Source organism: Notechis scutatus, chromosome 6 (genome assembly GCF_049901735.1).
Source record: "Notechis scutatus isolate UNSWTSFEM ecotype Mainland chromosome 6, rNotScu1.2, whole genome shotgun sequence".
Classification (NCBI taxonomy): domain Eukaryota; kingdom Metazoa; phylum Chordata; class Lepidosauria; order Squamata; family Elapidae; genus Notechis; species Notechis scutatus.
Window position 1 is genome coordinate 46,099,138 of NC_142014.1, and position 16,273 is coordinate 46,115,410.

The following is a 16,273-nucleotide window of genomic DNA, read 5'->3' on the forward strand; positions in this document are numbered from 1 at the left end:
CGGCAGCACGGGGAGAAGGGAAAGCAACGGTGGTGGAAGGTCTCCCGATACGAAGTGCCCCACCAACGCCGAGCTCAACGCAGGCAGCACCATATCCGGTTGTGCAACAAAAGTACTTCCTAACGGCAAGCCCCCCCCACCATTCCCCCCATTTTGCATGTTTTAATATAGGCCTTAACTTGGGGGGAGGGGCTTAATTTCATTTCATGCGTATAAAACATGCTGGGACTTCCTATTGGGGGAGGCCATATTGTTGGAGAAACACAGTACTTCCATGTAATGTTTACATTACGTATTTGTTTTTAATTTATTTCCAGTACTTATATGTCATCCCAATTCTAGCAGATTCTGGGCAGATGACAACAAATTAAAGCATGCAATACAGAGAACCAAGAACAAGTAAAACATGTGATATAATAAGCCCCAGAAACGATTCAAAGCCAAAGTACTCCAACAAGCATGCTCAAACAATATGGTTTTAATTAGCATGCATATGATAAGCAGGATTCTGGCTGGTTCTGCATTCTTGGAGTATCAGCCAGATATTTCAGTGTTTGAAACAGTCATACACTGCCAGCTGAAGGCAGTGATGGGCAGCTGTTTTCAGTGAATACTTCTAAGGAGTGGGATATTTCAGCAATTTTACTACATTTCAGCCATATATCCCTACGATGTTTCCTTCACCTTAGGGCCAGCCTATGGGTAAGACAGCTTTAAGTTGTCCTGAGCTGTTATCGTGTTGAAGAAACATCATTCCTCTTATTCCATAACTGTCCAAGGACAACTTCAGGCTGAATCAAATATGTTACTCTATGTCATCCCACACCCTGAAGGGAAGTCAGACAACTGCACTGACATGAAACAGAAGCAGGCGAGGGATTGGTACTGTGGAAAGCAAATTTCATGCCCACTTGATTTTCTGCTAATTCAAGGATAGGTCAATAGCATTTCAACTGAGCAGTAGGGAAATGCTTATATTTGGAAAGCACCAGCTTGCATTTTTACTACTGGTTTTGGGAATGTTTATTTCACTGCTGTCTCACAATAATTATGGAAAAATCACTGCACATAATGCTCTCTGAGAAACAGCATGTGTCTGCAAAAATCACTGTCAGTGACTGAGTAGTGGGAATGGCATTGCTGGATTTCTCATCTTTACTTTCAATAAGCCCTGGTAACATTTTCCAGTATTTATTATTACAACGTCATTAGGAAAGGAAGGTTTAAGCTCTTCTTCATCCCATTTTCTTATTCTAAAATATTCCCAGAAAAGTTCATGCTTGCAAAAACAAATTAGCTCTCAAAAATGGCATTGGAGAAATTTAACAGCCCGCCCCCACGCAAGATGCCACTGGTCTGGTCAAATCTGAATTAAGCTGGCACATTTCAATCACACAAGCTCACATCCATTCTGGCTGGCCCTGCATTCCATGAGTACCAATCAGATATTTCAGTTTTTGAAATTGTCATACACTGCCAGCTAAAGCAGGGATGGGCAACTGTTTTTCGTGGAAAGCCATACTGGACCTTATGTTTTCCAAAGAAAAGTGAGGCTACTGAAAAATGTGCTTGGCACCGGATAAAAATAACAATAAGAATAAATATAATTAAATTATTAAATTATATTAAATAAAGGAATGAAATCAATTAATATAATTACTCTATACCTTTGTTTTATAAATTCTCTCTCCTCCATTACAATTCAAGTAGCTTCCAATTTCTGAAGGCGTTAAGGACCACAAATCATTCTTCTCTGATTAAAGCCCATTACAAAATGCCTGCAGAATGCAGATTCCTAGCCAGACACAAGAGACTAAAGGGGCGAGGAGTGAGTGAAACTCAGGGAGTTAATTTTCGGGATACTTTGACCACTTCAGCACGTGCTGGACGCTGAAAATCGAAACCTTAAAGGCGAGGAATAAGCTCTCCGGAGGTTCTCCGATTTATTTTTAGCACTTTTTACACCAGGGCGGCAAAGTGAGTGCCTGGAACGCCCGAAACGCAGAGAGTTAGGAGGCAACAACAGCGGCGCAATGCAGACGGCCCAGGATCCCACGCAGCCACTCGCCCGTAAAGGCGAAGTGAAACCCGACTCGCGAAGCCCCCCCAGAAGCATACCCACACGCCGACCGGAGCCGCCTTTGGACGCTGACAGACGGCGACCCCAGCAACCCGGAGGCCACAGAGCAGACCCGAAGGCAGGCAGGTCGGTCCCAGAAGGAAGCGCGCCCCATATCAGGATTAAGGCAGCCCCGGCGGGCGAGGTTGTCCCGAATTAAACGCAGTAGGAGGAACCCAGCAGCCTCGGAGGGAACAGGAGCTGGGACAGACTAGGCAGCGGAGGGGAAGCGCAGTTACCCGGGTCTTGAAGCGAGGGTGCCGTTCCGGGTCGGAGTAAGTCCTATCCACAGGTAGGGCGGTATCGCTGCCAGGCATGGTCGCCCCCGCTTTCTTTCCTTCCGTTCCGACCCAGAGCCTTCGCTCTCAGCGGCAAATGAGCCCGGCTCGGCTCGCCTCCATCTGCCCGCCTATCCCCGCCTTTTGGGCGGGCAGGAATGAGAGCGACTGGAGAGGTGCGCATCAACGGGAGACTCCCCCCAGCGGCTCTCCGGCCCGCCAGGAACGCCTTGCATCTTCGCAAGTCTTCGGCGCCTTCCTGAAAAGCCGCCGGCCAGGGGAAGCGTCCGTTCGAGGAACGAGAGCCAGCTTTGGTGCAGGCTGCCCAGAGGCTGCTAGTCCGGAATAGCGTCCGGAGCCCGGCTCCCTCTTACGCCCCACTTTCGCTCCACAGGAACATTGCCGTAGCTTTCCTCTCCCCCCCGCCCCCCAGCCGCTCGCCTTTTCCGGAACAATTACCGCCAGGAAAGGGGCTCGGCGTCGCAGACTTGAACGCCAAGGTCCCGAGCACATAACAGGAAACGGCCTTCTTCTTATCGAAGATGCCAGGAGGAACGAGGAGTCGACAGAGCTCTTCTTCTGCTGAAACGGAAACTCAATTACTTCACCCACGTCGGGAGATGAAGGCACCTCCGCTGGCTTCTGCTCGCTTTGTAACCATGTTGAAAAGTTTTTTGTTTTTTTGTTTTAAAGAAGGAAAACGTTGTTGCAAAACTGGGGGAAATGGGAAGGAAAAGGGCATGTCACCGTTGAGAGTGGGGGCACTCAATGAATCAATCCATCTCCCACCTCCGAATCCTGGATGAATCAGCGCTGAACACTCATTCATCCAGGACGGATTTGCTCCCCGGGCTCCGATTTTAACCGTTGCGCCTGCCTCTTTTCCCGAACGATAAATACGTTTTCGTGGTGGCTTTCTTGCAACCTCGTCTTCTGCCAATAGTAACCCAGCATGGTAAGATTTCCTCTTATTACTTCTGAGAAACCTCGTTTCCTAAGCCTTCAGATACTCCATTTGGAGTATGAGTTAGGAGAAACTAAATACTAACCAAATATTGTACATTGGCCAACATGTTTACTCATCCTTAAATTAGCCCCAAACAGGGTACCAACAACTCATTGAGCTCACTATGATCAAGACTGCTCACTAAGTTCATTTCAGACTGTTGATATTGGCTGAAAGATGCATGAAATTAAACTGAAGGCTCTCCACTCATGAACTATGGGACCTGGTCTTTATTCCAGAATAACAGGACAGAACTTTAAGGTAGGAACAACAACTCTTACAGAAGTTTTGAAAAGCAATCATCTTCCATTTGGCAAGTATTCACCTTGTGGATCAAGAACTATTTCTAATACTGATACACCTCAAGAATAAAATAGTTTTCCTATTCTTTCAGTTCCTTCTAACTAATCCATGATTTGGGAGTCTCCTAAGACAGGGTCCCCAACACGTCCACGGACGTACCGTCGCGGAACAACTCCTACCGCTGCTGGCCGATCTTTTTCATGAAAAGTGCTTCTGGTGAGCTTTCGGGAAAGCTCCATTTGGCAAGTATTCATCCTGTGGATCAAGAACTATTTCTAATACTGATACACCTCAAGAATAAAATAGTTTTCCTATTCTTTCAGTTCCTTCTAACTAATCCATGATTTGGGAGTCTCGAGATGCCTAAATATCTGGTGATATCATCAACATTCACATTACTACCTACAACAGTAAGGATGTAACCTAAATAATCAAGAAATTCACACCCTCTCAAATAAATAAACGCTGAAGCATTTCTAATGTAGGGAATGAAGTGCTAATGAAAACATTATATAAATGTATAAAAATATCTTTTATGAAAAAATGTTGAGAAACTGGCTTTTCTTTCATAATACCAAAACTTCATGTTATGCAGATGTTCAGCAAGAAATTCAGGGCAAAGAAAGTGTAATGTATATTTCCTAAGAAGACAATCCCAGAGAAATCAGTTGGATTTAAGGCCATATTGTGCTTTGGTGTAGTGCTTAAGGCACCAGTATAGAAACTAGGAGATTGTGAATTCTAGTCCCACTTTAGGCAGGAAGCCAACTGCCCCTTAGCCCAGTCACCCTCTCTCTCAGCATCTACATGGAGGGAAGCATGCAGTGCTTCAAGGGGTACTTCAAGGGTCTGTTTTGGATCAAGTGTTTTTGAACATCTTCATAAATTAGATGGAGAATAGAAGGGGACTGCATCAAAATTGCAGATAAATTGGGGGGAAATTGATAAGACTTTGGAAGATAGTCTCAAGATTCAGAAGGAACTTGACAGAATTGTGCATAGGGCCCTATGCAACAAGTGAGAAAAGTAAAATACTGCACTTAGGTAGAAAGAAACAAATGCATTGCTATATAATAGCTCAACAGTATCAACTAGTGGACTTAATCTGGTAATGGCCAAAAAAGTCAATACAGTCCTAGGTTGCATCAACAGGGATGGCATCAAGATCACAAGAATTGATAGTACCACTTTATACTGCACCAGTTAACCACACTTGGAATACTACACCCAGTTCCGGTTTCCACAATACAAAAAAGATGCTGAGATCCTGGAAACAGTGCAGAGAAGCGCAACAAAGATGATAAAGGGTCTGAAGGCTAAACTTATGATGAACGGCTAAGAGAACCATTGCTATAAAACTAAGTTCCCTAACCTTTCTGGCTTTGTGTACACTCACTTATTCTCCCTCCCTCCCTCCCCCACTCTCTCTAGCTCAGCTGAGATGTGGCAAGAAAGGGAAGGGCAGGGGTGGGGCTGGGGCCAGCCAGAGGTGGTATTTGCCGGTTCTTCAAACTACTAAAAATTTCCACTACCGATATGCCAGAACCGGTCCAAACCGGATGAATACCCACCTCTGGATACATTCTTCTCTCTATTGAAATTATCAAAAGATGTTAGGCCTCTAATTATAAAGTACTGTATCCCAGATAATTTCTGTCTCATTGTGCATATTTATCTGCATTTCTCTCTCTCTCAGACATTATCTGTTCAGCTTTGAATGGCAAGAAATAGCCAAGATACAGGAAAACATAGATACTGTTCATGCTTTTTCATTTACTAGCACATTATAAATTGTCTTCATCACACTATTGCTTTCCAAGATAAGTAACTTCTACTCCAATGCTATTTGGCTTAGCACATAAGTAGCAATAAGTTGTAGCACCCCTCAGTGCCAATCAATGAGAAGGGGGGGAGGGAAAGCAATGTGACATAGGACATGCTGACTTTCACTGGTATACTTTTGAGGAACACTGCATATTTCTATCAGTTTTTCATAATCATCCAAACTAAAGCATTCCATCTGTTCATGCACATGCTTCTTCTCCTGGATGCAGCTGATATGAATACACCACAGGCACTTGTTCAAGTAGTTGAAATTATGTGAGGTATTTTGTGAAAACCTGGCCTCAGGTATTAGTTACAAACATGACATCATCTCTTCTAATGCCAAAATGATACCAAAGGGTAATTGCAATTTGAAATATACTTTCTTAAGTGTGCATAAAAAGTAAAGTTTAGCTTTCTCTACTTTCTTACCAGTCTATGGTTTATAGATACTTTAGTTATGCATATATGGACAGAAGAATAAATAATTGAATTATATTAACTAGTGACAGTTGTGAACCATGGATTCTACATTTTTATTAGGGTGCTAATGTCAAGCAAAATCCAACTAAGATACAAGAATTCAGCTAAAGTTCTGTTCTTTATTTATTTACACACAATAGATGCCACACTAAACCCTTACTACTCTCACTCTAAACTAAAGGATATACGCTAGGAGATTCTAGGGAGCGATATAAGACAACTCATCGCAGCCAACTTGCCACAGTCAACTCACCATGGCCAACTTGTCATGGGACAATTTGCTACAGGACAATTCAACAATTCAATTTAATTGTTTAAAATACCAGTAATTAAACATTTTAATTTTTGTCATTCATATTTCTTTAATTATTCTGTTCCACTATTTCTTCACTCTTGCCCTATAATGAGTTGTCCTGCAGCAAATTGGTCATGGCAAGTTGGCTGTGGTGAGTTGTCTGTGGCAGAGTTGTCTCTTCCTCTCTCTCTTATCCAGATCCAGGCTCTGCTTTCTCTTATCTCCCCCTCCCCTTTTTGGAATGTGCTCCCTCCTTCCTGAGAAATTGCTTCACTGTGATCCATCACACCATCAGGTACTATCTCTCACAACAAATGAACAAATGCATTAAGTCACCTCCCTACCTCAAGATGCAATACATCCTAAAATAAATTGGGGGGAGGGAAGGAGGATTAGGGATGTGGAAGAAGGGTTAAATGGACAAGCAAAATCGTAATTATTTCCATTTACACACACTAAAATTTAATTATATGATGGCTAAAATTAGTTTTCCAAGGAAAAATAAGAGAAGATGATAAGATGGTACAATTTAATGGTTAAGATCCCACATTATGAGCAGTGAGACCAAGTTTCTTTATGAATTCAACTCAAATTATATGGCTCAGGATAGTGTACAACAGACAAAAAAACCCAGAAATTGTTAGTACAAACTAACATAACACATTATGGGGTGCGTGGGGGACGCAAGCGTATTGCATTTTGGGGATACACACGCACATGCACACTTTGGGCAGTTGGTGCCAAAAAGGTTAGCCATCACTGATCTAGACAATGGCATACACATATGGACGCTAGTACAGAGCAAGCAGCTGTTACTTTTGATCACGGTATATTTTCTTAATTCAGTTTGCCAGCCATACTTTAGTTAACAATTAGTTTTAATATTCTGTAATTCAGATTCATCTATTTGACAAAAACTTGACCTTTGCAAATGTGAGCAGAACATTTGTTTGCTTCCTTTTCCCCCTAGCATTCTTCAAAATATGGAAATCCTCTTTTAAAATTACAGAATCACGCTTCTGTCATTATGCCATCTAAGTGGGTTAATAGAATGGTAATGATGTACTTTAGGGGTGTATTTTAGGCATATCTCTAAATCTCATTTCATAGATATAATGATCATGTTCACTGTATGTAATGAGTGTCAACATCACAGCTGATTTCATGGGGTTAATATTCACTAAACTATTGTAAGTAGGAAACATTGGATAGAATACTTTGGGATGTATGTATTTAAATGAACTGAGGCTATCTTCCATAATGAGCTACAATTTTCAGAGATGCAAAGTCCATGATCCACCTTATAATTAAATTATAGACTTGGCACATTTCCACTTTGCCTGCATAAATCTAAATAGGTTCATAAATCAAAGGAAAAATGCTCTAATTATATTTCTCAACCATTTGACAATTTATTTCCTAATTTTAATTCAAACCATCCCTAAATGTATTTCAGAATAATTGACAGCTCATATAGGAGATGGCAGAGAGCTAAGAAAGTGATAATTGGTTTTAAAATTTTAGTCTATGGAGACAATTCTTTGCATAGTTGAGTTAAAAAAATAATTATTCCTGACAACCCAGCTGCTACTTACTTTACTCAATAGCCTTTTCCCAAGTCTTCTAGTGTCCTACATTAGCAAAAATAGAAATGTGCAAAAGCTTATTGTATTTAAATATTGTAACACTTGTGCAAATTTCACTTTAAGCACATTAAAAAGAACTTTGGTACAATGTTGACTGTTGTAGACATTAAGAGATGTAAGGTAGTAATTATTGCATTTTAAATATGTTTAGTACTTGACATTTATACATTTGAATTACCAAAAGGTAAAAAGAAAAAAGGCATAACTGGATTTATCTTTATTCATTTCATCATGAATTTATTCTTATAACATGCACAATAACCTATATAACACCAGAGTGGCAGAGACCCTTGTAGGCAGAAAAAAGTGGAAATGACCCACGAATAATAGAAAGCAAGTAACGGGGGCTCCAAAGATCCAGAGAACCTGCTGAATTTTATTCCTTCTATTCCTTAAGCATTCAGGGATAAGGACTAAAAACAAAAGGGCTTTTTGTAGCCTCAGCAGTTGAAATTTAATAAATTTAAATAAATAAACTGGCAGAAGAGTTTAAGGCTTGTTCTTCTTCTTTTACATCAATCAATCTATATATATAAAAGTGAAAGACCACTCACATATCATCAGAAAATCTCCAGAACCATAAAGCTTGAAAACTTGAAATTTGGTATGTATGTTCCTCTTGGGTTCTAGGTGCTCACTAAGAAAGGATTTTTTGAAATGACCATCAGAGCATTAGTATTTCGTATATTATTATTAACACGCTCTGATGCTAAGGAGTTCTACTCCCTCTCCCGACCTGAAAAGAAATCTGTTCCAAATGCAAAACACAAGTACAGGAAAGGAGTTTCAATTTCACAGCACCAAGCAGCTTTAGTACAGAACAGTTGAGCTAAGCCACGCCCAGGCTCCTTGCTCACACAGCAAATACTGTTTCAGTTTCCAAATAGCCTTCAACTCTCTCACACACTGACAGGATGCTAGTCAGATGAATACCGATGGATGCTGGTAGGCAGAGGCAGAATTTTTTTCCTTATTTTCCTCCCCAAAAACTAAGCCCAACCACATAGTTTCATAGAGAAGCACGGGCATCGAGCTAGTACTCAAATAAGTCTTCCAGCCTCAACTGTGGCTATATAAGCAGTTTCTTACTTAAATACTTCTTTCCTTCCCCCAAAGGATCCAGCTCTTTTTTCTTTGTGGACAATGAGTTGCGACTACTATTGATATTTTACTCTATATTTCACATCAGTTCAGTCTGTTGGTGTGTATTCTAAATGCAAATAGCTCCCGGTCCTCAATACTGAGAAAATATACTTCCATCTAAATTAAAATAGTAACTTAAACATATTTACTGAGCATGGGAAATTAAAACTTTGTACTTATAGAGTGATACATTTCAAATTAAACAAGATGAAGATTTGATGATAACTATATGATGTGTTGTGGATCAGATTTAAGTTCAATATCTAAATATTGAATCAGTTTCAGCATATAGTGTACTAAAATGAAAGGGATCAGTTAAGGAGTGAACCTTCTAAAGGTATACTTCAAATTCAACTGTATGCAGACCCTGAGGTACACACAGTGGCATGTGGACATGTCATCTATGAATAATTACTTGAGTGTTTTCATGTTGGGGCAAAAGGCTGTGTGAATATGTTCTTATTTTCTAAACACTTACAATCACCTGTTAATTTCAGCTAGTCTAGAACAGGGGTCTCCAACCTTGGCAACTTTAAGCCTGGAGGACTTCAACTCCCAGAATTCCCCAGCCAGCTTTGCTGGCTGGGGAATTCTGGGAGTTGAAGTCCTCCAGGCTTAAAGTTGCCAAGGTTGGAGACCCCTGGACTCTAGAAGATAAAAGATCCTTGTAGTCAAGCTTACTCATAAATGCTACATTTATACCTTTTCTCATATAAGCTTCTGTAGTAATACATTATATGGATAATTTATATTTGTACGCTATGTGTTTCATGAATATTACAACTTAGTTGTTAAAGGAGTTAGTGATTGCACTTTGGGGAAAAAAAATAAAAGTGGTAAGATGATACACCATCCATCTGAGGTTGAAAATACACTCACTTGTCTACTAATTTTGCTGTACCAAGTCTGGTCAGGTATCAGTGAATCATACATAAATACACATTTGCTAAAACTGTTCAAATGTGGCAATTTGAATCTAATGATCCCAGTCAGACTGTCATTATTTCTCTGCAATCATTACACAAGATAGTTGGAAAACTAGAAATGATGTTTATGTACTGTGATGACAGATGAAACCTATTGAAATGAAAAAGTAGGACACCAGATTGCCACACCTATATCCAGGGAGGCTGACTTATCTGTGACTCATACATCACACATTTCCTCTGAATGTATCACCTGAAGAGACACATATTCTTTCACCTAGTGAACAAATCAAGACAACTTCAGGATGAATGGAGACTTCACCCTGAGAAAATACATGCATGAGAAGTAATAGATACTAGGAAGACAGTTGGAGGAAGTGGGGGGGGGGCGGGGGAACCAATGTTATCTCATAATTTATTTTGAAGCTTAGAAATTCCACAAAGATCGGTTTATAACTGTTTTATTCAGTACAGTTTTGGCATGGGAACATTTAAGCCTTATGACTTAAAAGAGTTCAGAGCAACAAAGATGATTAGGGGGCTGGAGACTAAAACATATGAAAAATGGTTGGAACTGGGTATGTCTAGTCTAGTGAAAAGAACAACTAGGGGTGACGTGATAACAGTGTTCTAATATTTGAGGGGCTGCTACAAAGAAGAAGGTGTCAATCTATTTTCCAAAGCACCAGAAGGCAAGACAAGAAATAATGGATGGAAACAAGGAGAGAAGCAACAGAGAACTAAAGAAATTTCCTAACAGTGAGAAGAATTAACCATTGAAACGGCTTGCCTTCACAAGTTGTGGGTGATCCATCACTTTAAGAAGAGACTAGAGTAGACAGCCATTTGTCTGAAATGGTGTATAGGGTCTCCTACATGAGCAGGGGATTGGAGTAGAAGACCTCCACGGTCACTTCGAACTCTGTTATTCTGACTTACCTCCCTTCAAAATTCTGATTTGATTTTTTAAAACTTGATTCAGCTCAAGTTAGATGGGGTGTAGTAGAATGGGGTGTAGTAGAGCAAGCAGAAGAACCTTTGATATGACAAAGTGTTGCAGTGCTAGAATTACTGAATTCTTTTCCCACCAGCTGGTGATACACTGGCCAATAGAACCAGAGACTTAAAGTGATAAATGTCTATCACTTATTGCACATATAGAATAAGGACTGCACTATTCCACACTAAATCAGGTAAGGAAAGATATGAGCAATGGAGGCAACAACTTTCATGCCAGTATTGTTTTCTGCCAACTCAAGGCCAGTAGAAAGATATGAAAAATGAGAGAGAGAAATATGAAATTATATATGCCATGGAAAATATTGATAAGAAGCATTTCATTCTATAGTATGATATTGAAACCCTAAATTATCAACTGGAGTTAAATGTACAGGTATTTACTATTAATATATGAATTATACACCTACACATATACATATATAGATAGATAATGACATAGGTAAGGAAGTGCTTAAATGCATTGTTAAACTACAGTAAGGAATTCATTTTCATTAGATGTGATAACTATCAATCAATGCATAATTCTCATTTCTAAATTCTTCACAAGCAATAATCTTCATTGCTATTGATCTTGAACCACTGGGGAAAAAAAATATATAAGTCAATTGTGAGTCAATTGGTGCTTCTTCTAGCTGTCAATTTAAAAAATGCAGGAAGATGTAACCATCCAGAGTGCCCCCTCCCATTGCTGCTTCTTAAAAGTTATAAAACGTCTGAGATATTTTTCTATATGGTGGTAAGGCACAAGGCAGATTTCTAAGTTACCACTTAATGTTTTCATTTCCTTTATGTATTCTATCAGCATAATGAGGAAAATAAATGAGGAACTCTAACAAACAAACATCTCTTCACAGGAACCTTCCTTATATAGTTATCACCATGGCAGGAGAGGGGTGCATCTCATTGGAAAGTCAGCCCCTGGCCACATGGTCAAATCTAGTCAAGATAAGTAATGTCGCTGAGAAAGCATAGGGAAGAGCAACAGCACAGACAAACATACCATTTAATTTAATATAAAAATAAGCAAACTTTGAATTCCAGCCATTGCTGCTCCTAATTTAGAACAAAATCAGATCAAAAGCTCATTAAGTGAAAGATATACTTGTTTATTTGCTTTTTAACATAGCAGAGACTAAATTAGATTCATTTCTAAAGCCTGACCGTTTGCCATGCAGGAAGCGTGACATAGAGCTAAGACAATGTTCTTTCCTCCACTCTTTAATCTGTGTTTTCTGCATTAGTTAGTTCTAGATAATCAAATTTTTCAATTCACTAACACTCTCTCCACAGTTTCTACCCTATCAAAATTAAGGCTATTTCTAAGCCTGCACTAAGCTAAATTGCACAGATAATAAGGAATTTTGATCCCTACAGATACTCAAGAAAATGGTGGCACGTCTCAATAATTTGGTACATCAGGAGGTTCTAAGATTAACAGAACACAAAGATGATAAAAATATAGAATTGATGAGTAAAACAGGTTTTAAGGTCAAGAACATAAAATACTTGGGTATTAATATGACATATATAAATTGTATGTTATTTCAAAATAATTAAGACTTGAATTAAATTTTTAAAAGATATGTTAAGATGGGAGAAAAAGTAAAAAGTTATTTACATTTATACTTACACTTGCTGTAAAAGAAAATTGGAGGTCATTTCTTTATACCTTTTTTCTGCTCTCTTGGCTTTGTTCTTTTCTTATTTCCTTCTTTTGTGTTCTCTATTCATTCTAAATATTAGTTTTGAATATTATAAATTATTTTGTTTTAAATTTTCAGTAAAATTATATATTAAAAAGCAGGGAAGAACTGTAGGTGGAAGTAATACTTTCATCATTTCTGCCCCCTTGTGGATCAAAGGATGAAAGGACAAGAAGAGAAAGCAAGATCCTGGAAGAGAACAAGGAGAGGCTAAGGAGATAAATCCCTCAAAAACTGCAACTTACAACCATTCATTTAGCAACCACTCAAAGTCATTACAGAGGACTAAAAAAAGTCCTCACATTTACAACCCTTGAAGCACCCCTGCTTCAAGTTATATGATCGAAATTGGGAATTGGCGTGGATTAATGATGGTTGCAACATCCCGCAGTCAAATGTTCACCATTAGTAACCTTCCAAACAGTTTCCAACAACAAAGTCAATAAGGGAAGCCAGATTCACTTAATGATCATGGGCCTCAATTAACAACCACAATGATTCCCTTAACAACCATGGCAAAAAGTCATAGAATTGGATATGATTTACTTAACAACTATTTCACTTAGCAATGGAAGTTCCCATCCCATTTTGGTCATAAACTGAGGACTACTGTATGTAGATTCCTAATCCATGTAGGAAGGAAGACTCTAAGAATCATCAGCACAAGGCACTCTTTGCACCTCACAAGAACAGAAGCATGTTTGGCAAGAATCTTAGTGAGCTGATCAGAATTAGATTACCTGAAACGAGAAGGTACAATATGCCCATGAAGAAATTCAAGTTCAAGATAACTAGGGAAGGAACAGTTGTGAGATGTCAGTCCCAGAATTTGGACTTCAGGAGGATAGATTTAAATGATTCACAGAAAAGGCAGGCACATAAAAGCACTTGAAATTTTGCAGGATAAATCAGCCCATGGAAACACTTAAAAAATGGAACATTCACAACATATAAAAATAATCTCTCTGTAAAAAAATACTACGTAGATGAATATCACCCTCAAACTGAGAAGCAAAAAGAAAATACAGCAGAAATAGAAGGGCTAATAATGAAGAATAAACCCAGAAGGTTAAAGCTCAGAATGAGATGAGGCTGTTGAGCAAGGCAAAATGTAAACGCTGTGGATTTAGGACTATATCAAAAATAAGAGTCATCAAAGTGGTAGGTTTGTGCAACAGGTAAGGAAGGTGGAGAAATAAATGCTATGCTAATAGAGAATAGAGAAAAGGCAGAACTACTTCATGTCTTTACTTTGGCTCCGGTTTAGGATAAAGAAGAAAAAAGGATTTCCTAACAGAACTGAGGAAAAATATGAAGTTAACAGTTCAAGACTGCTAAACTTACTGTAAGACCTCAAATTACTTCCTTGAATGAATACAAGTCTCTGGACCCAGACAAATTACATTTTAGGAATGCTGAAAGAAATTGCAGACATGATCTCAGAACTTCTCACTATAATCTTTGAAAACCCTAAGAGTAAGGTTTATTTAAGCTATTCACCAATCACATCGGGTATGTTTCTATGTGATTAGTGTTGTTTGGGAAGAATGTCACAGAAATGCATCATTTTAGGAGCTGAAAGGATGAGGAGTTTTGGAGATCCTAGCATTTTTACAGAACTGCACATCTTAATGCTATCATCTAGTGATGTACACTTTTGCAGGAGAAATTCAAAATTTCTGCATATATTTTATATTGTTAAGACAACTCCTCCAGAAATAAACAGTATGAAGTAATTCTACTGTTATTTATCAGAGAAAATGATGCCAAGTCCACTGTCCTCAGCATCAGTGGTCATGGCAGCTATATTCACTGATATCCCAAGAAGGTAGATACCTAAGGAGACCTAAAGATTCAGAGCCAGAGAATTGAAAGAAGCAGAAGTTACTGGTTGCAAGAAAGACTTCTTAGAATAACAGATATACTTAATCTGTAATCCCTTAGATTAGTGGTTCCCAAAATGGGCAGTACTGCCCCCTGGGGGACGGTGGGATGCCTTTGGGGGGCACTGAGAGGCAAGGGGGCTGGCAGGGGGGCGCTGGAGGTGAGTGGCAGAGCACAATTCAGGGGTAACAAAAAATCCTGCCACCGCCGCGTTCGAGGTGAGGTCCCACAGGATCACCCCATTGACTTGCATGCTCTGGTGCAAGGAGCTCAATGGGGTGATCCTGCGGGGCTCGCCCCTAACACAGCGTTGGGAAAGGAGAGCAAAGCCAGAGTGGCTTTGCTCTCCTTTTCAAACATCCCACCTCCGCCGCATTCGGGGCGAGGGCCTGCAGGTCCACCCCATTGAGCCCCTTGCACTGGAGGCACCTGCCCAAGCAAGTCCGAACGGAGCAGTGCACGAAGTCAATGGGGTGAGCCTGAGAGAGGAAAGAGAGAGAGACAGAGAGAGAAGGAAAAAGAGAAAGAGAAAAGGGAGAGAAAGAAAAAGGGACAAAGAAAGAGGGGGGATGGAAGGAAGGGACAGAAAGAAAAAGAAATAAAGGAGGGAGGGAGGAGAAAGATAATGAGATATCTATTCTAGTCCAATCACCTGCTCCAGCAGTGTTAGAAGGGAGTGTGTGTGTGTTCTTGTAATTTACCAATAAATTTTGCTTTTGCCTTCTTCAGAATTGGCACTGTAATACATTGGGGAAAAGTATTTTTTAAGGGTGGAGGTCTGGTCCAATGGATCCTGTTTAAAGCCTCAACGAAATGTGAGAGCTTCCTGATAATCTTGGCTATTTTTTGTCCACAAAACCTTTAATTAATAGAAGCCAAAGATGTTTCAATGTGCTGGCAAAGATGCTGGCAAAGATGTTTCAATGTGGAAAAGGGCCTCTAAACTAGGCCTCATTTCAATCTGATGCATCAGGTCTCTCTCTCTCTCCCTCTCTCCCCCTCCCCCCTCCATCCCTCCATCCCCCCTTTGTCCCTTTTTCTTTCTTTCCCTTTTCTCTTTCTTTTCTTCCTTCTCTCTTTCTCTCTTTCTTTTTCTCTCTCTCTCTTTCCCTCTCCCAGGCTCACCCCATTGATTTGGTGAACCGCTCCACTCGGATTTGCTTGGGCAGATCCCTCCAGTGCAGCAGGCTCAATGGGGTGGACCTGCGGGCTGGCACCTAGAAAAGTGGTAAAAACCTAGGGGGGGGGGGGGGGGGGGGGGGGGGGGGGGGGGGGAGCAGTGCCGTTACGTTTGAACTTGAAGGGGGGGGGGGGGGGGGGGGGGGGGGGGGGGGGGGGGGGGGGGGGGGGGGGGGGGGGGGGGGGGGGGGGGGGGGGGGGGGGGGGGGGGGGGGGGGGGGGGGGGGGGGGGGGGGGGGGGGGGGGGGGGGGGGGGGGGGGGGGGGGGGGAGGGGGGGGGGGGGGGGGGGGGGGGGGGGGGGGGGGGGGGGGGGGGGGGGGGGGGGGGGGGGGGGGGGGGGGGGGGGGGGGGGGGGGGGGGGGGGGGGGGGGGGGGGGGGGGGGGGGGGGGGGGGGGGGGGAAAAATTAATAAAACTTGTTTTAAAAACAAAAAAACAAAAGTAGAGCAAAGCCAGAGGTTGGT

At 41.0% G+C, this 16,273-nt stretch overlaps 1 protein-coding gene across 2 annotated transcripts in view; it reads right to left on the reverse strand.

Moving 5' to 3' along the window:
• The window catches only part of TMCC3 (transmembrane and coiled-coil domain family 3), a 91,319-nt gene that overhangs the window by 26,575 nt on the left and 48,471 nt on the right, over positions 1-16,273 (reverse strand). The window contains exon 1 of one of the 2 annotated variants that reach the window (XM_026693843.2): positions 2,359-3,789. The exons of the other annotated variant lie outside the window; for it this stretch is intronic. Within the exon in view, the coding sequence (XP_026549628.1) occupies positions 2,359-2,436 (78 nt within the window). The 5' untranslated portion in view covers positions 2,437-3,789. Of the gene's footprint in view, positions 1-2,358; positions 3,790-16,273 lie in introns of those variants that run through there. 2 annotated transcript variants of the gene reach the window in all.